The sequence below is a fragment of the Cydia amplana genome, chromosome 18 (genome assembly GCF_948474715.1).
Source record: "Cydia amplana chromosome 18, ilCydAmpl1.1, whole genome shotgun sequence".
In the NCBI taxonomy this organism is placed as follows: domain Eukaryota; kingdom Metazoa; phylum Arthropoda; class Insecta; order Lepidoptera; family Tortricidae; genus Cydia; species Cydia amplana.
This window is the reverse complement of record NC_086086.1, coordinates 13,020,771-13,039,689: the sequence shown is the minus strand read 5'-3', so window position 1 is coordinate 13,039,689 and position 18,919 is coordinate 13,020,771. Positions and strand designations below refer to the sequence as shown.

General features: G+C 36.6%; 1 protein-coding gene across 1 annotated transcript in view; it reads left to right on the top strand.

Annotated features, from left to right (window-relative positions):
- The window catches only part of LOC134656319 (organic cation transporter protein-like), a 48,320-nt gene extending 36,813 nt beyond the window's left edge, over window positions 1-11,507 (top strand). Inside the window, exons 4-7 of the mRNA XM_063511830.1 lie at window positions 5,176-5,365; window positions 5,901-6,343; window positions 8,341-8,519; window positions 11,295-11,507. Of these exons, the coding sequence (XP_063367900.1) occupies window positions 5,176-5,365; window positions 5,901-6,343; window positions 8,341-8,519; window positions 11,295-11,486 (1,004 nt within the window). The 3' untranslated portion in view covers window positions 11,487-11,507. The remainder of the gene's footprint in view (window positions 1-5,175; window positions 5,366-5,900; window positions 6,344-8,340; window positions 8,520-11,294) is intronic.
- Window positions 11,508-18,919: the final 7,412 nt, after the last annotated feature.

Genomic DNA, 18,919 nt, shown 5'->3' with positions numbered 1-18,919 from the left:
CTCTTCACGGCATAATATTTTTTATTTGCTGTAATTCTCTACAAATCGACACTAAAAGTATCCAAAAATCAAAATATGGAGTTCCGTTTGAGCAACACGCATTACAGTTTTGCCTTTAACGGTAATTGAGTTGTTGTGTGATTTTGAAAGCTAGATAACTAAACTAGCAAATTATTACCTACTTATATTTTTACTCACAAATACAACACAGAAATTCAATCCCAAATGTAAACTTTCGTACAATTTCCATACATTGACGACATCACTCAAAATTCTTCTTCGAGTCAGATGGCCGCTGGCCTTGGATCGAAGCAGACGTGTACGTCGTTGTAGCTCGTTTTTGACATTATTTAGACATTTCATCATATACGCATACGAAAATGTATACCAGTAGATAAATTGTATTTCAAAAAATAGGGTAAATAAATTTATTTAAAATTTGATTTGTTGTTATTTACAGGTCGTAACGATCGAAAACAGCAGTAAACTATCCTAAAACAATACGATTACAATTGAATTTAAGTAACTTGTTCCTTCAAAACCCGCTTAAAATGAAAAAAGTTTAAAGACTCGTTTTACTGATTGGGATTGATTTTCATTATGCTGGTATCAATTTTGCGTCATTAAAAAAAAGTATATGACTTCTGTACGTCAATGACATTTGATGTCAATTGTAATCTTGTATTTACGTTAGAGAATATTATATATTCATTTAAATATTACTTACCTATTAATACGAAGCGTAATTCGTTTAATACCTGAAAGTCTTAGTGTCTACACCTACTTTGTTGCCGTTCGTTCCGTCTATATGTGTGCGATTACGTGCTGTTCTCAATAATCAAGAAACAAGCCATAATCTTCAAGAATAAAATAACAGCAAGACCAGCATTTAGTACTAACTAGTTTTTGCGGATTTGGAGACAAGAGATGAAGCTTACAGGCTAATACCGCTGCGGTCTGGTTATTGTTATGTGTATATATCGAGTATTATATAAATTTACTATAAAATAGCAATGTTTTATTTCAATGACATTATGTGCGTAGGTATGTATGTTTCGGTGATTATAAGAATTTTGTCCACACAATAATCGTGCAAAGCAGAGACTGCATCATGCTTTCTTTACGGTATAAGCGGTATGGTACCGTTATTATTTATCAATACCGGTTCGTTTTGAAGGTAAAACTATACCGGTTGAAATACAAAGTACGGTACCGGTATAAAATTACAGCAGGGACAACCATTTTTATAGGTGTACAGTCAGCTGCAGAGAAAAGGTACGACCAGATAGATAATTGTATGCAGGGGTGGTACCTTTTCTCTGCAGCTAGCTGTACCTAAACCATCATTGACCGAGCGTTGGCGAAGGTCTCCGTTTCAACTTGGGCAAAAATGCTTTCGTATGTCCGAATTCTTCTCCTTTGCATATCACATTTCTCAACTGATTCTCGTGAAAATTTGGTAGTCCGATATAATTATTCGGTTTCTTTTTTTTTGAACAATTTAAAATAGGCAGAAATAGTCATAAAGGACTTAAGCGCCAGTAGGGTCTGTGACACTTAAGACCACTGCGATTATTAGGTACTTACTGGCCCCTATTTCACCACGACCACGGTGACAGGTGCGACAGTTGTCGACATCACTGTTGCTGACGTCACAGGCCTCCATAGGCTACGGTAACCGCTTACCATCGGACGGGCGATGTGCTTGTTTGCCACCAACATTTTAATAAATAAATAAACTCCATTATATTGCCACTAAAAAATTCTTATTTTGCGAAGCTAATGACAATTGTCACAAGAAACACGGCAACTGTATCGAAATTGCGACACAGAACTCATTTCCTGTCAAGACTTACCGAAAATTCTTTGAAAAATCTTGTGACAATTGTCACAAGATTTTTTCGCGAGAGAAATGTCTGTTTTATCCGATATAATAAAGTTTTTTTTAATAATAGGTACAATGACGGTGGCAAACACGAATACGGCCCGCCCGATGGTAAGCGGTAACTGTATTATTAAATTGTACAACGGGACTTAATCGCGTATCTAAGTTTTAAGATTTACCTCCGACGTTTCGAGGACGGCGTTGTCCCCGTGGTCTCGGAGAAGACTGGCTTAAGTTGACATCAGCATCTTCTAACCGCGCGAGTTTTTCGAACTACCCGCACTTGGTCTTGTTTATCCGCTTGAACGTTTTGCGGTTCCGTTGTACAATTTAATAATGTGTAAAAATCGTGAAAGTTTAAATCAGTGTGAGCGGTAACTGTAGTCCATGGATGCCTATGGCGTCAATAACAGTGATGTTTTTGTCGTACCTGTCACCGTGGTGAAATAGGGGCCAGATTACGCCGCGCCGCGTGGAACGTGAGGTGCATTGGGGTAAATGCATACCATTCACTCAAGGAAAATAATCTCCCTTATAAGATCACTCGTGTGTCTGCCATTTTGTTAAAGCCAATTTTCACCGTAACTACTGGACTAGTTCAATTGAAATTTCGTACACATATGTCAAGTAAGGAAGTAGTAAGTCGGTGATCCGAAGATGAGTAACGTAAATAAATGAACTTTTAACTTTGCGGCGATTTTTGGTATCATGTGACATATCAGATATAATACATAATTATAAGTAGGTGAGCAAAAATGTACCATAACCTAACTCAGAATTGTATTACATAAATACATATACAAAAAATAGTTCAACGCCAAAAGATTAATGGAAGACCTATGTCCTATAATAGGTGAGTTGGTCTTAAACAAAAAATATGCAATAAAAATGTGTAACTGTGGAACCCATAGTGAATCCTACTCGTACATGATCGGTTTTTATATTATGTACCTATAAGATATTTTCTACTTTATACTTTATAAGTGTACCTACATAATATTTACTTATAAGCAGTTGTCACGTAAAATATTTGTAGATTTTTTTGGAAGTATGTGTCACATCATCATCATCTTCCTCGCGTTGTCCCGGCATTTTGACACGGCTCATGGGAGCCTGGGGTCCGCTTGGCAATTAATCCCATAAATTGGCGTGGGCACTAATTTTTATGAAAGCGACTGCCATCTGACCTTCCAACCCATAGGGGGTAAACTAGGCTCTTATTGGGATTAGTCCGGTTTTCTCACGATGTTTTCCTTCACCGAAAAGCGACTGGTAAATATCAAATGATATTTCGTACATAAGTTCCGAAAAACTCATTGGTACGAGCCGGAATTGCAATTCGCACGCTCTTACCGCTAGGCCTCCAGCGATTTTTTTGAAGTATGTATAGCACAAAAAAAATATTTAGAAATGTAACATTTAAGGTAGGTAATTAAAATACGGTATAAACATTATTGGAGAAGACTTGGAGGAAGTGTCATAGGGATCTACATTCGATGCGTGGAAAACAAGTTCTTTTGTCTAATTATAATCCATCGGCAAACACGCGAGCGCATAAAACGAAAATCATTTTTTTTTCACTCCCTAAAACTCCCTTAACCTAATAACAGTAAAACAAAAAATAAAATATAGAGGGTTACCAACCAGCCAAAGAATTATAAGTAGATATATGCACTTATCCCAACGCACCTCACGTTCTACTCTGCACGGGGTTCATTGCCGCTCCTACCGCCGTAAGTAACTATCAACACCTACATTATCAAGGCTACGATCGAAGATAATCGCTTCAGCACTGAAATAATACCGGTGGAATACCGGTATAATATTTTTTATTTTAATTGTATTAATTTAATAGTGAAACAAAAGGCGAATATACCACATAAAAGTAAATCGGTAAAGATATTAGGGGTACATTAGCCAACACTGTTTCCATATATTTTCAAATTTTATTTTGTCCGCCTTAATTAAATTTTGCACCCTGCCGGAACTTTATTTATTTAAATTCTCATTTAATTGATTTTGAGCCTTATGAAAAGTCGTATAGAGTAGTAAATAAAATTTTACATCTGACTTAATGACATCTGGTTTTATTCGGTTTAACTTTAGAAAACGCGTATCTCGACAAAGCCATAATGTAGAAAATTGTCAACAACCAAATGAATTATTAGAATTTAAATACGTCACGTGTGACATGAACAGACAAGGAAAGCAAGATTAAATGTATTGTTTCTCTTTCTTCTTTCAATGGAACGCTTTTCCTAAAAGGAGGCCACTAAACTCAAAACGCTATCTTAAAAAAAACTTGATGGGTCAGTGACCTGTCCCAGTAAAGTGAGGTAGTGTGCGTGAAGTGCGCTTGTGTGTGAAATGGGGTAAATTGACAGAATCTGAAAATTTACCCACCTCTACCGTCACCTTAATTACAGGTACGGGGCCGTAAGGGTCTGTTTCATGGCCTACCTGTATTCTTAGCCTGTATAAAAAAATCCCCTACTCCAGTTAAAAAGCTTGAAAAGAGTTGATAAACCCATAATGATTATTATCGATAAATGCCATCTTATTCAGAGCACAGGGTTCTTCTCAGAGCAGAACTCAGATTGTAGTTTATTAGTTTCCTATTTCTATTAATAAATTTATTTTTTCCTACAATTTTGTAAACAGGTTGACTTAATGTATTATAATACAATTCCTTGACCACACGTTCTAGAAGGATTATAAGGATGTCCTTAAGTATTGTTAATTAAAAAAGACAGTCATAGACTTTAATTACGGGACTGTAGGTACTTTGAAAGATTTTCAAGTAGTTAAATGTCATTTCATGGCACTGATAATATAACATGTACGAAAGAAATTTTCTTTAACGTACTTGCCATCCTAAGTATCGTGAATTAGTAATACCGTGCTAATATATTTTTAGAGGTTAAAAAGGATCCTTGCTAAAATAAAATGACTGCTTTTGGCAATTGAACTTTGGATAGAAAATATTGACAATAACGATATTGTTAGTTATATTGAAGGCTAGATTAAGTAAATGTTAGCTGGGTTCATGATTCTTTCATAGCCTCGCGGCCCCTGACTTCGTAACTTCCAGACAAACTCTCTTCATGTTCAACTACGTAGGTAACAACCAAATTATTGAAAATTGTAATCAACATTACGTAATTGATTCTTCTAAGATCTCGTTCTGTCGATTATTGGTAGTCCACCCACAAACTACGTGTCTGCCACATTTCATTAAAAATATTTTTTCGTACAAATATAAGTTAATAATTGGTTAAAATTGTCTTCAGCCCTGGAGTTAGTGGGTCCAAAGGGCCGTGTCCTCGTGAGTCTCCTCTTCAACACCATGTTCATCCTCGGAGGCGTCACCGTCACCCTGCTGTCCCTGTGGCTGCAGAACTGGAGATATCTCCTCTTCATCATCTACACGCCTGCTGTCTTCATGTTCCTCTATATGTGGATGCTGACTGAGAGCTTCAGGTACTTTAACATAATGTTTATCCACGGAGGCGTGACTGTTATACTCTTCGTGTGGCTACAGAACTGGAGTACTGGAGATATCTGCTCTTCATCATCTACACGCCTGCTGTCTTCATGTTCCTCTATATGTGGATGCTCACTGAGAGCTTCAGGTACTTTAGCATCATGTTCTTTCTCGGAAATGCGGCTGTGACTCTCTCCTTGTGACTGCTACATCTACACTTCCACACCAACGTCCCCAACAGGCAGTAAGTGTCCCAGCTTAAGTACCCACGTTACGGCACCGACTATACACATTTTACCTATGTCTCTTAAATGTTGATCCATTCCGACCATAACATTGTAACGCCATTAATGTTAAGGACGTCAAAATAGTTACTGACTTTTTTACTATCAGCACTAAATTCCAGCAACTTTGTTACCTAACCTGGCTAAGAAGAAAATACATAAAGTTTATAATTTATTTTTTTACCGAACACCTAAAGTGTTGCTCTTAAATTGATAATAATGATTAAAATATAAATTGTTCATCCAGGTGGTTCTTCAGTAAAGGACGCTACGACGAGGGCCTCAAAGTTTTAAGTAAAGCGGAAAAAATGAACAACGTCGTAGTACCCAAAGAACATTACGACCAAGTCGAAAAGCAAGCCATTAAGCAAAGAGACGCAAGAAAATGCGAGAACTTAGCCAGCAACCAATCGTCGTTCAAGCAGATTCTGACTTCCAGTATGATATGGAAAAGAGTTTTCACCGTATCGTTCCTCTGGACATGCTCTACTTTGGTCTACTATGGCTTGTCCATAAACGCTATAGAACTGTCTGGGAATAGCTATTTGAACTATATCGTGGTGATCGTGATCGAGGCGCCAGCAAATGTCTGCAAACTTATATTGTTGGATAGATATGGAAGGAAGAAGGTGATTGCTGTCGCGTTCTTCTTGACAGCTCTGATATTGATCAACTACGGATTCGTACCTGGTAAGTTCAAACAATCAGTTATTAGGTACATAGCATTTAAAGCGATGTTACCTACATCGCTATTTAGAACAAGTATCGGGCCGCTTTTTTTAATGGTTTTTTTTTTCAATAGATACGAGTTCCCTATTCTCTACAATACATATAAGCACAATCACGCCGTATGTCCTAAAAAGGTTGCTCTTAATTACGAAAAAGTATGGTATCATAGCATACTTAGCATACTTGTCGCATTAAAACAGGTACCTAATACCTACCTGTAAAAAATTAAACAATTTTAACATTGCAAAGGTAATAAAACAACCATAAAATCCAGAAACCGAGATACCATCGTCAAGTTAAATATAAGCGCCTCCAAAACATGACTACATACTTTGAATTATTAATAAGTTTTCCTGTACAAGCGAAACTCAAAAAAAGAGCACACGTTTTTTAGTTATTTATCCTTCGGTTAACATTGGAGTGCATTGACTTGTATCTTAAAACCTGACATAAATGATTGCGTACTATACTGGATATCGTTAGTCGGGTTCCTCTGTAGAATAAAATCTTTTAACCAGTTAGCAGTACCTATTTGTCCCTTCAGTAGTAGTTCCTATAGACTTAATAGGATCTACTTTTAAATTATATAGTGAAATATTTTATATTTTCATGGGTAGTTAACCTTTTTCCCGAAATGGTCATATTGGTGGAGTCACAACATTGGTGATAAAAAAACATACATTACCTATACGTATATTTCTAAATAAATAGGCATCTAATACGGTACCTTAAAATAAGTAGATACTTAATGTAAACGTCCTACGTAGAGCTAGACATTATGCTGATGGCCAAAGGATGATACCCTTCTGTCACGTCAATTGACAATGACTAAAGCATAAAATTGACAAGTGACAAACTCTCAAACGTTACAATAGGTTCTTACCACATATAGTAGGTATTTACAAATATCAAATATTAGTTTTTAGTTTTAATTTAGTTTTATTTAGATGTAATTTTTTTTAATGTACTTACAATTACTTATCATTATCACCAATAACTTTTTAATGAAAATAAAGTTTTATTTTAGGTATATAGCATTCATACATATCTCAATCCAACCGTATTTCCGTAACTTTCGGACGAGTCCCTAAAACAATGACGTTTATGCTGTCTTGTTTATTTTGCCACATTTTGCTAACCTGCTCTGCCAAGAACTTAAAAAACTCATAAATTGTGGTCAAACAACTATTGTATTTAACTCGACACGCATAAGTCTTTCGGATACTCTGACTGCCAGTACTAATAAGTTTAATTATTATACCTACAATGATGAGATTGAAGACTTGATAAGTACATAATAGTACAATGTAATTTGATTTGAGATTTATGTGTTTACCGAGTTAAGATAAGATTAATAATTAATAACCATATCAAATCAAAGACAATGCCTGCTAAACTTCACGCAATGTTGTCTCCATCTTTTAACCTCTAGCCGCCCATACGTCAAACCTTGCCAAGCAAAATGAAATTTTATTTTGTCAACACAAAGTTCAAATTAGAATGGAACAGGAAACCTTTTTATAGGTCTCTGGGTGGCTAGAGGTTAACGGAGTGCAAAAAATACTTCCATATAGGTAGATACATATTTATTTCATTACCTACGAGTGAATTGGGTTCTGTTGATTAATTTTCGCATACCTATAATATTTGAAAACTCGCTTGTCATTTTCTCTTTCGCTGTGGTTAGCGCGTGAACAGTTATAGCCTGCCTAGGCACGACTACAGAGCAACTGTACAGTCAAGTGTAAAAACATGGGTGCAAATAACTTACTCAAAAATATGTCTCATAGTTTTCTAATTCGCTGACATATGGGAGATATTTTTGAGTATCATGAGTGCACCCATATTTCTACACTTTCCTGTACAATTTCCAAAATCTAAGCGCTTGAATTTTGGAACGCCTATAACCTATATGGAGCAGCTTGTAATTGCTTTTAAGAATGTATCTCACATTTCAGCTGGCATATGGTCCCTGGTGTTCTACCTGGGCGGGAAGTTCTTCATAACCCTCGCCTACAACTCTCTGTACGTGTTCGCGGCTGAAGTGTTCCCGACTAACTACAGAACGACGCTTCTTGCGCTGTGTTCAACTATAGGGAGGACCGGGTCCGCTGTGGCTCCCATGACACCACTTCTGGTAAGATACTATAGTTTCTTTATACGGGTTCTCAACACTGTTATCCACCAAGGTTACCAAGGTTATCGGCTAGTACTTCTGGCTGGCGCAGCGGGCACGCCACTGGCAGGGTCGCCATGTGAGGTGGGACGTAAAGGAGAACTCGTTCGTACTGAAAATAGGTTTAATCTGTCTTAAATAACAAGTACAAGCCATTATATACTAAGCTATGCACGTGTGTGGGTAAGGTGTAGTACATACACTACAATTACAAGACAACGCGTTCAACACAACAGTACGGTTACCATCAGTTTGTCACTGACATAAACGCCGTCGAGAACGTAATTTACTTTCTATACATCTCGCTCGCACTCGCATATTCGTGCAAACGGGATGTATACAAAGTAAATTACGTTCTCGACGGCGTTTATGTCAGTGACAAACTGATGGTAACCGTACTGTAGGGTGGACTAGCTCCGTTGTCGAGTCCACACATTTTTCCTTGACAGCCAGCCTGTGTGAGCCTAATTGAGTTTACTCGAGCACTAACTAGGTTGATTAAGATTATATTAAGAGTAGTGTATATTTTTTACAAATCTGCACACAGCTTTCCTTGTTATCTTAATACAGTAATACAAGAGATTATTCAAGAGAATCAATTTAGCAACACGTTTGACACGATGAGGTTACGAAATGTCGTGTTCGCGGTTAAGTCCCACTTTGTTTAATGATCGAATCCGCTCCGCTAGACTACCAATTTCATACACTAGCCTGCCCGATGTCCGTTGTTGACTGACGGTGATCTGTGTCGAAGTAGACATCATTATTGATGTCAAATTAAGCCCTGGAAGTTTATCTACATAGTACCCTAAATAATACGCGCTACTTGGTCACAATGGTCACTCGCCGCCCTTGTCAAGCGCACTTCTCACTGGATATCTTTTCACCAGATCGTCGGTCTATCTTGTCAGCTTTCCGGGTCCTATGTAGTTATATATCTTACTAGCGACCCGGCGGCTTCGCACGGGTTAACAAATTATATATAAACCTTCCTCTTGAATCTCTATCTATTTAAAAAAACCGCTTCAAAATCTGTTGCGTAGTTTTAAAGATCTAAGCATACATACAGACAGACAGACAGACAAGCTGCAGGAAGCAACTTTGTTTTATTGTAGTGAAGTCGTATCGGACAATGTAAGAGGCCTCACTTTTGCCAACGACATTATTACAGAATTTACAGATGTTAAATTTGTTTGTTCGCAACACTGTTTATGTTTCATCGAAATCTTGATATTTGTGTTCGACTGAACTTGTGTTTGGTTCTAAACTCAATTTAGCATTTTCCATTTGAATTTCAAGACGGCGCCAACTTACGATTAAGCGCACCGTTTTTGATGTAATGTTTTACTAACGAGTTTGTTTTGACATCTTATTTGAGTTCGTTTCTGAGGACTTCTTGAGATTAATATTGTTTTATGAGCGATGTTGATCGCTGACTTTCTTGGTGACTACTTTTTAATGGTGTAAAAGTTAAATCTTTGTAAAAAAAATACCAAAAAATTTTAGGTAGGTATATTTTATGCCACAAAAAGCTTTAAAAAAGACTAAACGTTAGACTTTTAAGACATGCATAATGGTTTTTTTTAATTAAATATGTACTTCGCATTAGTACCAAAACCGAATATAAAAAACCACGCATATACAGGGTGCTTCCTATAACAGGAGCAATAAATTAAACTGTAGGCTGTACTCCTCAAACTGACCAACATTTGTACAGCAACTTTTAAAAATTATGAATCCTTTAAACTTCCTCTTTTTCATACAAAATAAATATTGCCTTCAATGTACGCTGACATCAGTGTGTTTGACGTTGCTTGTCACGCTTTAAACATAACAAAATTTGCAATACATTGCGTCTTAGAATAAACTTTTTAAAGTGTAATAAAAATCAAAACCTGAGTTATTTTCAAAAGTTGCTAAACAAATGTTGGTCAGTTTGAGCAGTACAGCCTACAGTTTAATTTATTGCTCCTGTTACAGGAAGCACTCTGTATAAATACAATTGCACGATAACACCGCGGTAATAACGTTGTATTTAATTGACAAGGACATCATTTTCTAGTCTCAACGATATTTCCTACAACATATTTGTGCGTCACAAATAATCATAATATATTATCATGCGTTGAGAATCAGTGCCAATGCCCTTTATGACACGCCCTTTACACAGTATGACGTAGTTTCCTTGACCCAGCGAACCTACAGTTCCCACGCTGAACCTAATCATAATCACCTCGTGATTATTTAGTCAAATGCTAAGATGATTATAATGAATACCTAATTATTAATATCCAAGGCAATACTTACTTCGCCTTTTTACCACAACCTAACTGTTTTTAAACTACCTACTTACTATGAAGTTAAATTCTTCGTTTTGCAATGTTTTAGCTAGTTAAGTATGTTATAACCGAGTAATTGAGTGCGACAACGTAGTGGTTATATTCTCTTGAGTGCGACTGCGACCACAGCCCTAACCTCAAGATAAGAGAAAAATTATAGTTACGTGACGATTATAATAAATTAATGAATTCTACCTTTATTTCTGTAGGTACATATTAAAATTGTAAAATGCATGTTATATAAATGTACAGCTGGTCTCCCGCGATAAAGGCCTAGCCTAGTGCGGGGTTTCCTGGAATCTTCGTAAATCAACTTAGTTATGCACCAACTGTATACTTACTGTACTATATACTTTTCCTGTATTCTTGTTTATTTACGGCCGCTTTTTATTTCCAGGCGCGCGTGTACGAGTACCTGCCAACAATAGTGTTCGGGGTAATGGCGGCCATGTCTGGTGTCCTGGTACTCACGTTACCAGAGACCAACAACCAGAAACTGCCGGACTCGCTCAAGGAGGCCCAGGATCAGGATAGAAAGGATGTGCCGGAGGACCGAGATGTTCGGGAAACTAGTAAAACTAGGTTATAATTTAACTAGGTATAGATAATTGGGTCCCTTAGGTACAGGGTACATAAGTACTTTCATTAATGCGACTATCGGGACTGCAACTCATGCACTGTTGGTGCTTGAAACAGCCATAGGCTCTCCGAAACAGCGCGAGTGGCTAAATTTACGTGAGTTTAACCGTAAAATTACCTTAATGTTAGAATGACTCACGACAGTTTAAAAAATGCGATAAATATCTATTAGATGCTAGTAATTTAGGTAGGTATGTTCTAGTTTTTTGATTTGGCATAATTGATGTTTATCCCTAAGTTAGGCAAGTACATTTAAACCTGTACCTAAACAAAAAGTAAAAATAACTTTAGCAACCACGTTGAACGTAAAAGTTGCTAATATTTCATAGTTACAAATACGTACTGGTGCTAAAATGCGAAGATCTTCTCGATCATTATTTATGGTACAATTGACTCGAACTTTATGCAGGTAACTCATCGTGTAACCATTATCATTTACGGAAACGGGAATTAATAAAATAAAAAATAATATATTTATTGACTAACATCACGACACGGATATTTAAGTTTTTAAATTACCTAGTTTACTAATTTTCCCTAGTGTAGAAAATGATGAATTTGATAAACAAGATCAATTGCGCGTAGTTCGAAAAACTCGCGCAGCTAGATGTTGATGTAAACTTTAGCCAGTCTTCTCCGAGACCACAAGGACAATGCCGTTCTCAAAACGTCGAAGGTAATTTAAAAAAATAATTACCCCGTTCCTTAAATAATAATGTGTGATAATCGTGAATGTATTCATCAGTGTCACCCTGTAACTATGTATTTGTATTTATAATTATATTTTACTTCAGAACTTCGACTAGTAAAATAGCACAAATTGGCCGGGCAAAACTTGCCTTAAGAGAGTGTTATCTTTTGGTTACGCCATTTGACTTTCTGGTTGTGATATAGAATAAGTTGTAATTTAAAAATAAGTATAGATTAGTAGTGTTTATATGTTTTAATACCTATTTAAATGTAGTTTAAAATACTATAATTTTTTTGGCACCGGTTGTCTATAAAAATGTTGACACATTAAAAATCTAGAATTAGTATTTCATAAATATGGTAGTCAGTTATAATTATAATAGGTTTTTTGCCTTCAGAGTTAAGTAAGCGGTGAGATGAGTATTTTGAAGACACAAGTACAATAAATCATGGTATTGGTAGTCAGCTGCAGAGAAAAGGAGTCCCCATGCATATAAGTTTGTATGTATGCAAAGGTGCTAAGCGAATAGTATTGCTGACTGTACAATGACTTTGTAAAAAAAAACAGTGTAAGTATTGACTAATTACAACAGTATACATATTTTTGAGTACGTGTTTTGTTTATAAAGTAATTGTAGTTAATTAATTGATTGACCTTTTTTGTTTCAAATTGTTCTAAACAAAAAAAAGTTCGATTCGTAAATTTTACTAATTAAAACTTAAGTTCTTATAAGTCTTGAACTTACCTTCCATATATTATGTCAAATTATGAACTTTGTCTACAATTCGAATTGGCTAAACACGTGATAAAGAGGTGCTAAGTTCTGCTCATATATTTTTTTTTTGTTTACCTACTGCAAAGGTAAAACTAGTAAAAGATGACAAAATTCTATTGCTTTACTTTTACTTTACTGTTATTTTAATATGACAGTTGCTGCAATTTGTTAGTTATAAAATCTAACTAAATAGACGAATCATAAGTAGTAGAAAAGTAGATTTGGCAAATGAAACATCGGACAAAAGGTGCGATAGGATCTAAGTGCCCGTTTACATAATTGACTAGTGTTTAGTGCGAATTCTTATATTTATCACTAAACGCAAACAACAAACTCGCACTACTAAATCAATGTGTAAACAAAACCAGCTTTAATGTTTGAAGTGACTGTGTACTTAAGGCAGAAGTGGTTTTCGACTTGTATTTATGAGTTTATGATGACAATCATACATAGAGTCTATAGGTACCTATAGGTAACCGTTTCTATAAAAAGTGAAGATGTTAACTGATTGTGAGTTAAAAAGTAGCACTACTTGGAACTGAGGTGCTAAAAACTTTCGTAGACCGTTTGTTAGTATTAGGTATTATTGTAGATGTAATAAATTATAAAACACCAACCATGTGAGCTAACATTTTTTGCACAAACATTGTTCCACAAAGTAAACAACATACATATATTTAAAGTAATTTTTTTCATTGCAACACGCCTCCATATATCTCCCGAAATGTGCATTTTTCATAAACCGAAATAGAACATTTTAAAAGCATCACGTGCGGATTTTAATTTGGAAAAAGTCCGCGTAAAAAGTGACGTATTAAACAAAACGGCTAAGCGTGAGTCGTGTCTACAAACCTCAAGGGCCTGTATTCTGTCCAACCAGTGTTTTTTTCCAATGTCACTTAGATACTGTTATTCTGGTTATTATGCATAATGGTAAAACTAGAAACAGCCTAAGGGCCCGATTCGGATTTTGAACTAGACATCTATTAGATGTCTATTAGACATCACCAAGATACGATAACGATAATTTTAATTTCTGGCCTGTCAAATTTGACATTTCCGCGATTCTGGAGATACTCTTGAACGATTTCCGATATTAAATTACGATATTTTAACGTAAAAGTGACATTTGTTGCCCGAATTGAGCTGCAAAAGAGAACTAGTCGAAATGTAAACTACAACGTATCTAGCACATATCGTATCGTTCTCTAGTCTTCTTCTTCTTCTTGTTGTTGTTAGGGCCTATATAAGGCTCCAAAGTATGTATAGTATGTATCACTGCGACCATCGCTGATCTATTGTGTTCTCTAGTCTAGAACGGATCTTGTTTTACGAATACCGCGGCTTAGATACAATGTAAATTAATAATATCCTAAGTTTCACTTTCTCCTCGTCTCCTCTTAATTTTAGTAGCCACTCCCCCGGTTATATCCAAAAATGTATCCTAAAAATTTGCTTAGGTGTTAGAGGTAGCTTATTTATCCTAAAAAAATGCTGTCATGTTTAAGTTCATTCAGGTTCATAATTTACCAAGTGCATGGGAGGTTGCAAAGAGGTGTCCGAGAAAGGAGGAGACTCCTTATAATAGGTACTTACTCCTTACATAGATACCACTGCGGCCACCAATAACGGCCTATCGTTTTGTTCACGGAACCCTAAAAATCCTCCCTTTCGCGTTCACAGTTTGTGTAGCGCGTTCCGAACGTGATCCCATTTCCCAGGACGTGACCGGCTGGACTTAATATTATAAATAAATAAACGCGTAAGTGTCCGCGAACTGTGGCGCTGTTTTGGTTTTACACTTAAGCAAATATAGGTATAAATTACTGATGTGAAAATTTCTCATATTTTTGTGAGGCGATCGAAAAAATTCCATTTCCAAAATGAAAGTTATTAATCATTTCCTGAAAATGTTTCCTACACTTTCCAACTTCTTGTAGGCTCTATCTAAGAGTGAACAGAGTTCAGTAAAATCTTAACTTAACCTTAAATACCCTTAAATACTTAACTTTACCCAAAACTTTAGTATATATTACCTAGAGTCTGTGCGGGATCTCTATTGTTTCCCAAATAGTTTTAAGCCATAATGTATTATTTGCCCGAATTTTCGTTAGTCATAATTCATTTGGTTCAGAAACGCGTCACTTTTCAGGATTGCCATAAAACAAACCTAACCTAACCCAACCTATCTATAGGATAACCTAACGAAAATCCTGAAATGTTAACGGTTTCAGTTTTATGACTAATGATAATATGACAAACAATACATTATGACTTAAAACTTTATAGGAAACAACGGGACCCCGTCTGTGCGGAAAGAGAAGAGTCGTGGAATGTATGGGGCCCAATACATTCCACGATTCTTCTCTTTCCGAACAGACTATCTTTTTGGTCAAGTAAATCTGTATTAAAATTATAACACATACTTTTCTATCGGTACCGATGTATTATGGTAACATCTCCAGGAAATAAGTGACAAAAACACTTGGCGGGTCAAAGGGCAGGCGCTAAGCTGGTAAAACAATTTACCAGTTTCTGCAACGAATCCCCAACCTTTCGGTTGAATACATGAATACATTACACGGCGTGGCAAAGGATCTCCCGTTTAAGACAAAAAGCAACTTATAGGTAGCTCTATACGACTTATTTCCTAAAGTGCATTGGCTTAAAAATTACAACTAAATCACTACGTTAGTGATATTCATTGTGGATTGATATTGTATTGCTATTGGATTTTTCTTTCTGAATTAAGCTTCCATGAGTCTTACATGACTTACGACATTTTACTTATGGACTAATTTTATGTCATTTAATTTTAAGAGGTCACATCTTGAACGGTAAGAGATCGAAAATTGAACCTTACAATGTAATGAATTAAGTGAATTTTTGAATGAAGTAGTTTTAAGAAAAGTTAATATCAAAAGTTACCGATCAAGTTTCAATGCAGATGATACTTTAAGGTTTATAGGGGTTCCCATAGGAGTAAGTTTTTGCCTCATTCACTCTTTGACCTTACGTCTTTAGCCCTTTTACTATCTTTGGGTGTTCGATTTAATCTCCTCGAAAAGGGTATCACACTTGATTTCCTTATGTAAAATTGTGAAGATCTCGTGCCAGTATGTTATGTTTTGGTGTTGACAGCTTCAGGTGTTGTTTAGGATATGTTGGTATAGTAAAAACTAGTTGATGAGCAATTCTCAAAAAGTTTGTACATTTCGATCACATCTTAATAGATTTCTATAAAAATTGGTATGCTGGTAAAGTACATGAAGCTGAACAACTTCCACCACATTTCCCAAAATGTCCCAGAAAGTTTCTAAGAAACATTCCTTTTTTGTTACCAGATTTCACACATTTGGTAACAAAAAAGGAAGTTTCTAAGGGGGCTACTTAGAAACTTTCTGTAACATTTTGGGAAATGTGGTGGAAGTTGTTCAGCTTCATATACTTTACCAGCATACCAATTTTTATAGAAATCTAAGATGTGATCGAAGTGTACAAACTTTTTGAGAATTGCTCTGATATTTTTAGCACCAGTTGGTAATAAAGAAGGAAGTAATGACGCGGAATATTACTCAACTTGTGTCTACTCTCTAAATACAATCCTACACCTAACTGTTACTGTTTAGTCCAATGGTTCACTGATAGTGGTAGAGAATGTCTTAAAGCGTTAAGTTCGCTTTGTATTCTTTTTTCTGTTAAATTGTGCAATTAAGTTTAAATAAATAAATTTAATTTTCCGGTAACTATATAAGCCTTGTTAGGTATTCGTTTGACGGTAAGAACCTAAGAACGATGCCCATAACTGGCGGTCTAGCATGAGTTGCGTTCTCGCGCGGTGGTATCTATCAGCTTGGTGTTCAACACTAGGTTACGTTAACAACATTCTAGGTGTTGTAATAACAAAACTTCCGTGAGACAAAGACATAGTAAATATAATAAAAACGGGTCACTCACGTATTTTAAGTCGAAAAACCTGATGACACTTCTCGGTACGAAGTGAAACATGTCGAGCGTTTTTCGACTTAAAATACGTGAGTGACCCGTTTTTAATATATTTACTATTCTAGGTGTTATTGTCCAATTCGAGTATCGTCATAGTCATAAACTAGCGTGCATTATCAGCTATTCGAAGACGGCTTAGGACATGTCCAATTGTCCACGCCTGTACAGGTACCTATATATTCCTTCGCATTGCAATGCGAATGAGACAATAAATCTTAGACGGCGGATGTTCCATTCCTATTGTCAGTGTTGCCAGTATAAAGAATTAAAAGTGTTTTTGTAGATTTCTACATTGAATACTTCATCCAAAAAAATTGTATTCCATTTAGAGTCTGTTCGAAAGGGGAGGGTCGTGGAATGTATTGGTTCCCCATATATTCCATGACTCTTCTCTTTCCGCACATACTCTACATGTATATAGTCCGACAAGAAATTGTAGAAAATTATTGAGGGCGCCACTTTCTACGTAACTGTCACATTTTTGACGTAAAATGCTTAAAAATGGCAAAAAAATTGTATTCTACTATCTTATGACGCACTATAATTAGGTTTAATTTAGAATGCATATTTGTAAGTTCTTAAAAACTTTTACATATAAGTAGTTTATGTCGTTTTACGTAAGGAACTTTAACAAACTTAGGTAATATGAAGGCATTCCCGAAGGTGCCAATGTCCCACAAATTCAGCACCGGAAACGGGCGTTAAACCAACGTCAGGTATAAATTGGCAACAAGCTGGCAACACCGCCGTGATAAGCACGTGGCGCGATATCCAATCTAAATTGTAGCCATACGTTACAACTGTCGGCGTACCTGGCCCAAGGTGCTGAATGTGGTAACATTCCACATTCCTTATTGTAGCTATGGGGAGTTTGGAGATCTCAATTTCCTCTGGCTAAATATAAAATAAAAACATCGAACCAGCCAGCCTATTATGGATAGCTTTATCCATCTTTATCCACTTGATAAAATAACTGTCACTGTTTAACACCGTGGGAAAGAAAGTGACGGACACCGTTTTATCACGCTGTCACGTAGACAAGAACGACCATCATATCCGTACTGATCAACTAGTGGCAGCTCCTGAAATGATTGAAACGAGTATACAAATAATTTTACGTCACCCTAGTAGGCCCGTAAGTGGGAGTCACTTCCTGGCCAAGGCAATACGTAAAATGGGTTAGGTACCACATTGAACCTGTAAAGTAATTAACTAATAAGTACGAAGTGGATAAATTATTTATATGTCAGACAAATGTAGGGTAACATATATCCTTGGTCGACCTTATGTCTTTGCAATACGGTTTACGAATAGTTACTTAACAGTGTCGACGGTACTAAACCCCCTATCAATTGTATGCAGAGCCCCAGTAATGTGAGAACAAGCAATTAGGGAACCGCAGTATTGACGCGTGAACGCCGAACAACAGTGGATTGAGCTCGCAAAGAGAATCAAACGATTAGTGCAGCCCGGCCGTGGCAGAGCTATCGTGCAAACACCGCAGCGTGCAACCACAGATTACACTGATGTGGATCTGTGCATGTCAAAAGAAGGCCGCCTGAATACGTAGGCAACAGAGCCCTTAGCTTCGCCTTATCAGGCCCAAACAGGAGGGGCAAACCAAGGCAGTGGTGGCGTAATGTCATGTCATCTCCAAAGATTTAAACGCCTGTGGGTGTGGGCCTGCGCAGTAGTTCACGAGGACCACGAGGCATGGAAGAAGGCTGGGTAAATCTGTAGGTGCATCCAGACCGCAATTAACTTTTATGAGTAACACCGTGCAACAACCCGGTAACTAGGTAAGTTACCTAATGCTAGCTGTACCATGTTACACAGTGTTGCTCCAAAAAAGTTAACTGCAGCGTGGATGCACCGTATGTGAAATCCGGCGCGAGTTAGTTTACCACAGTAA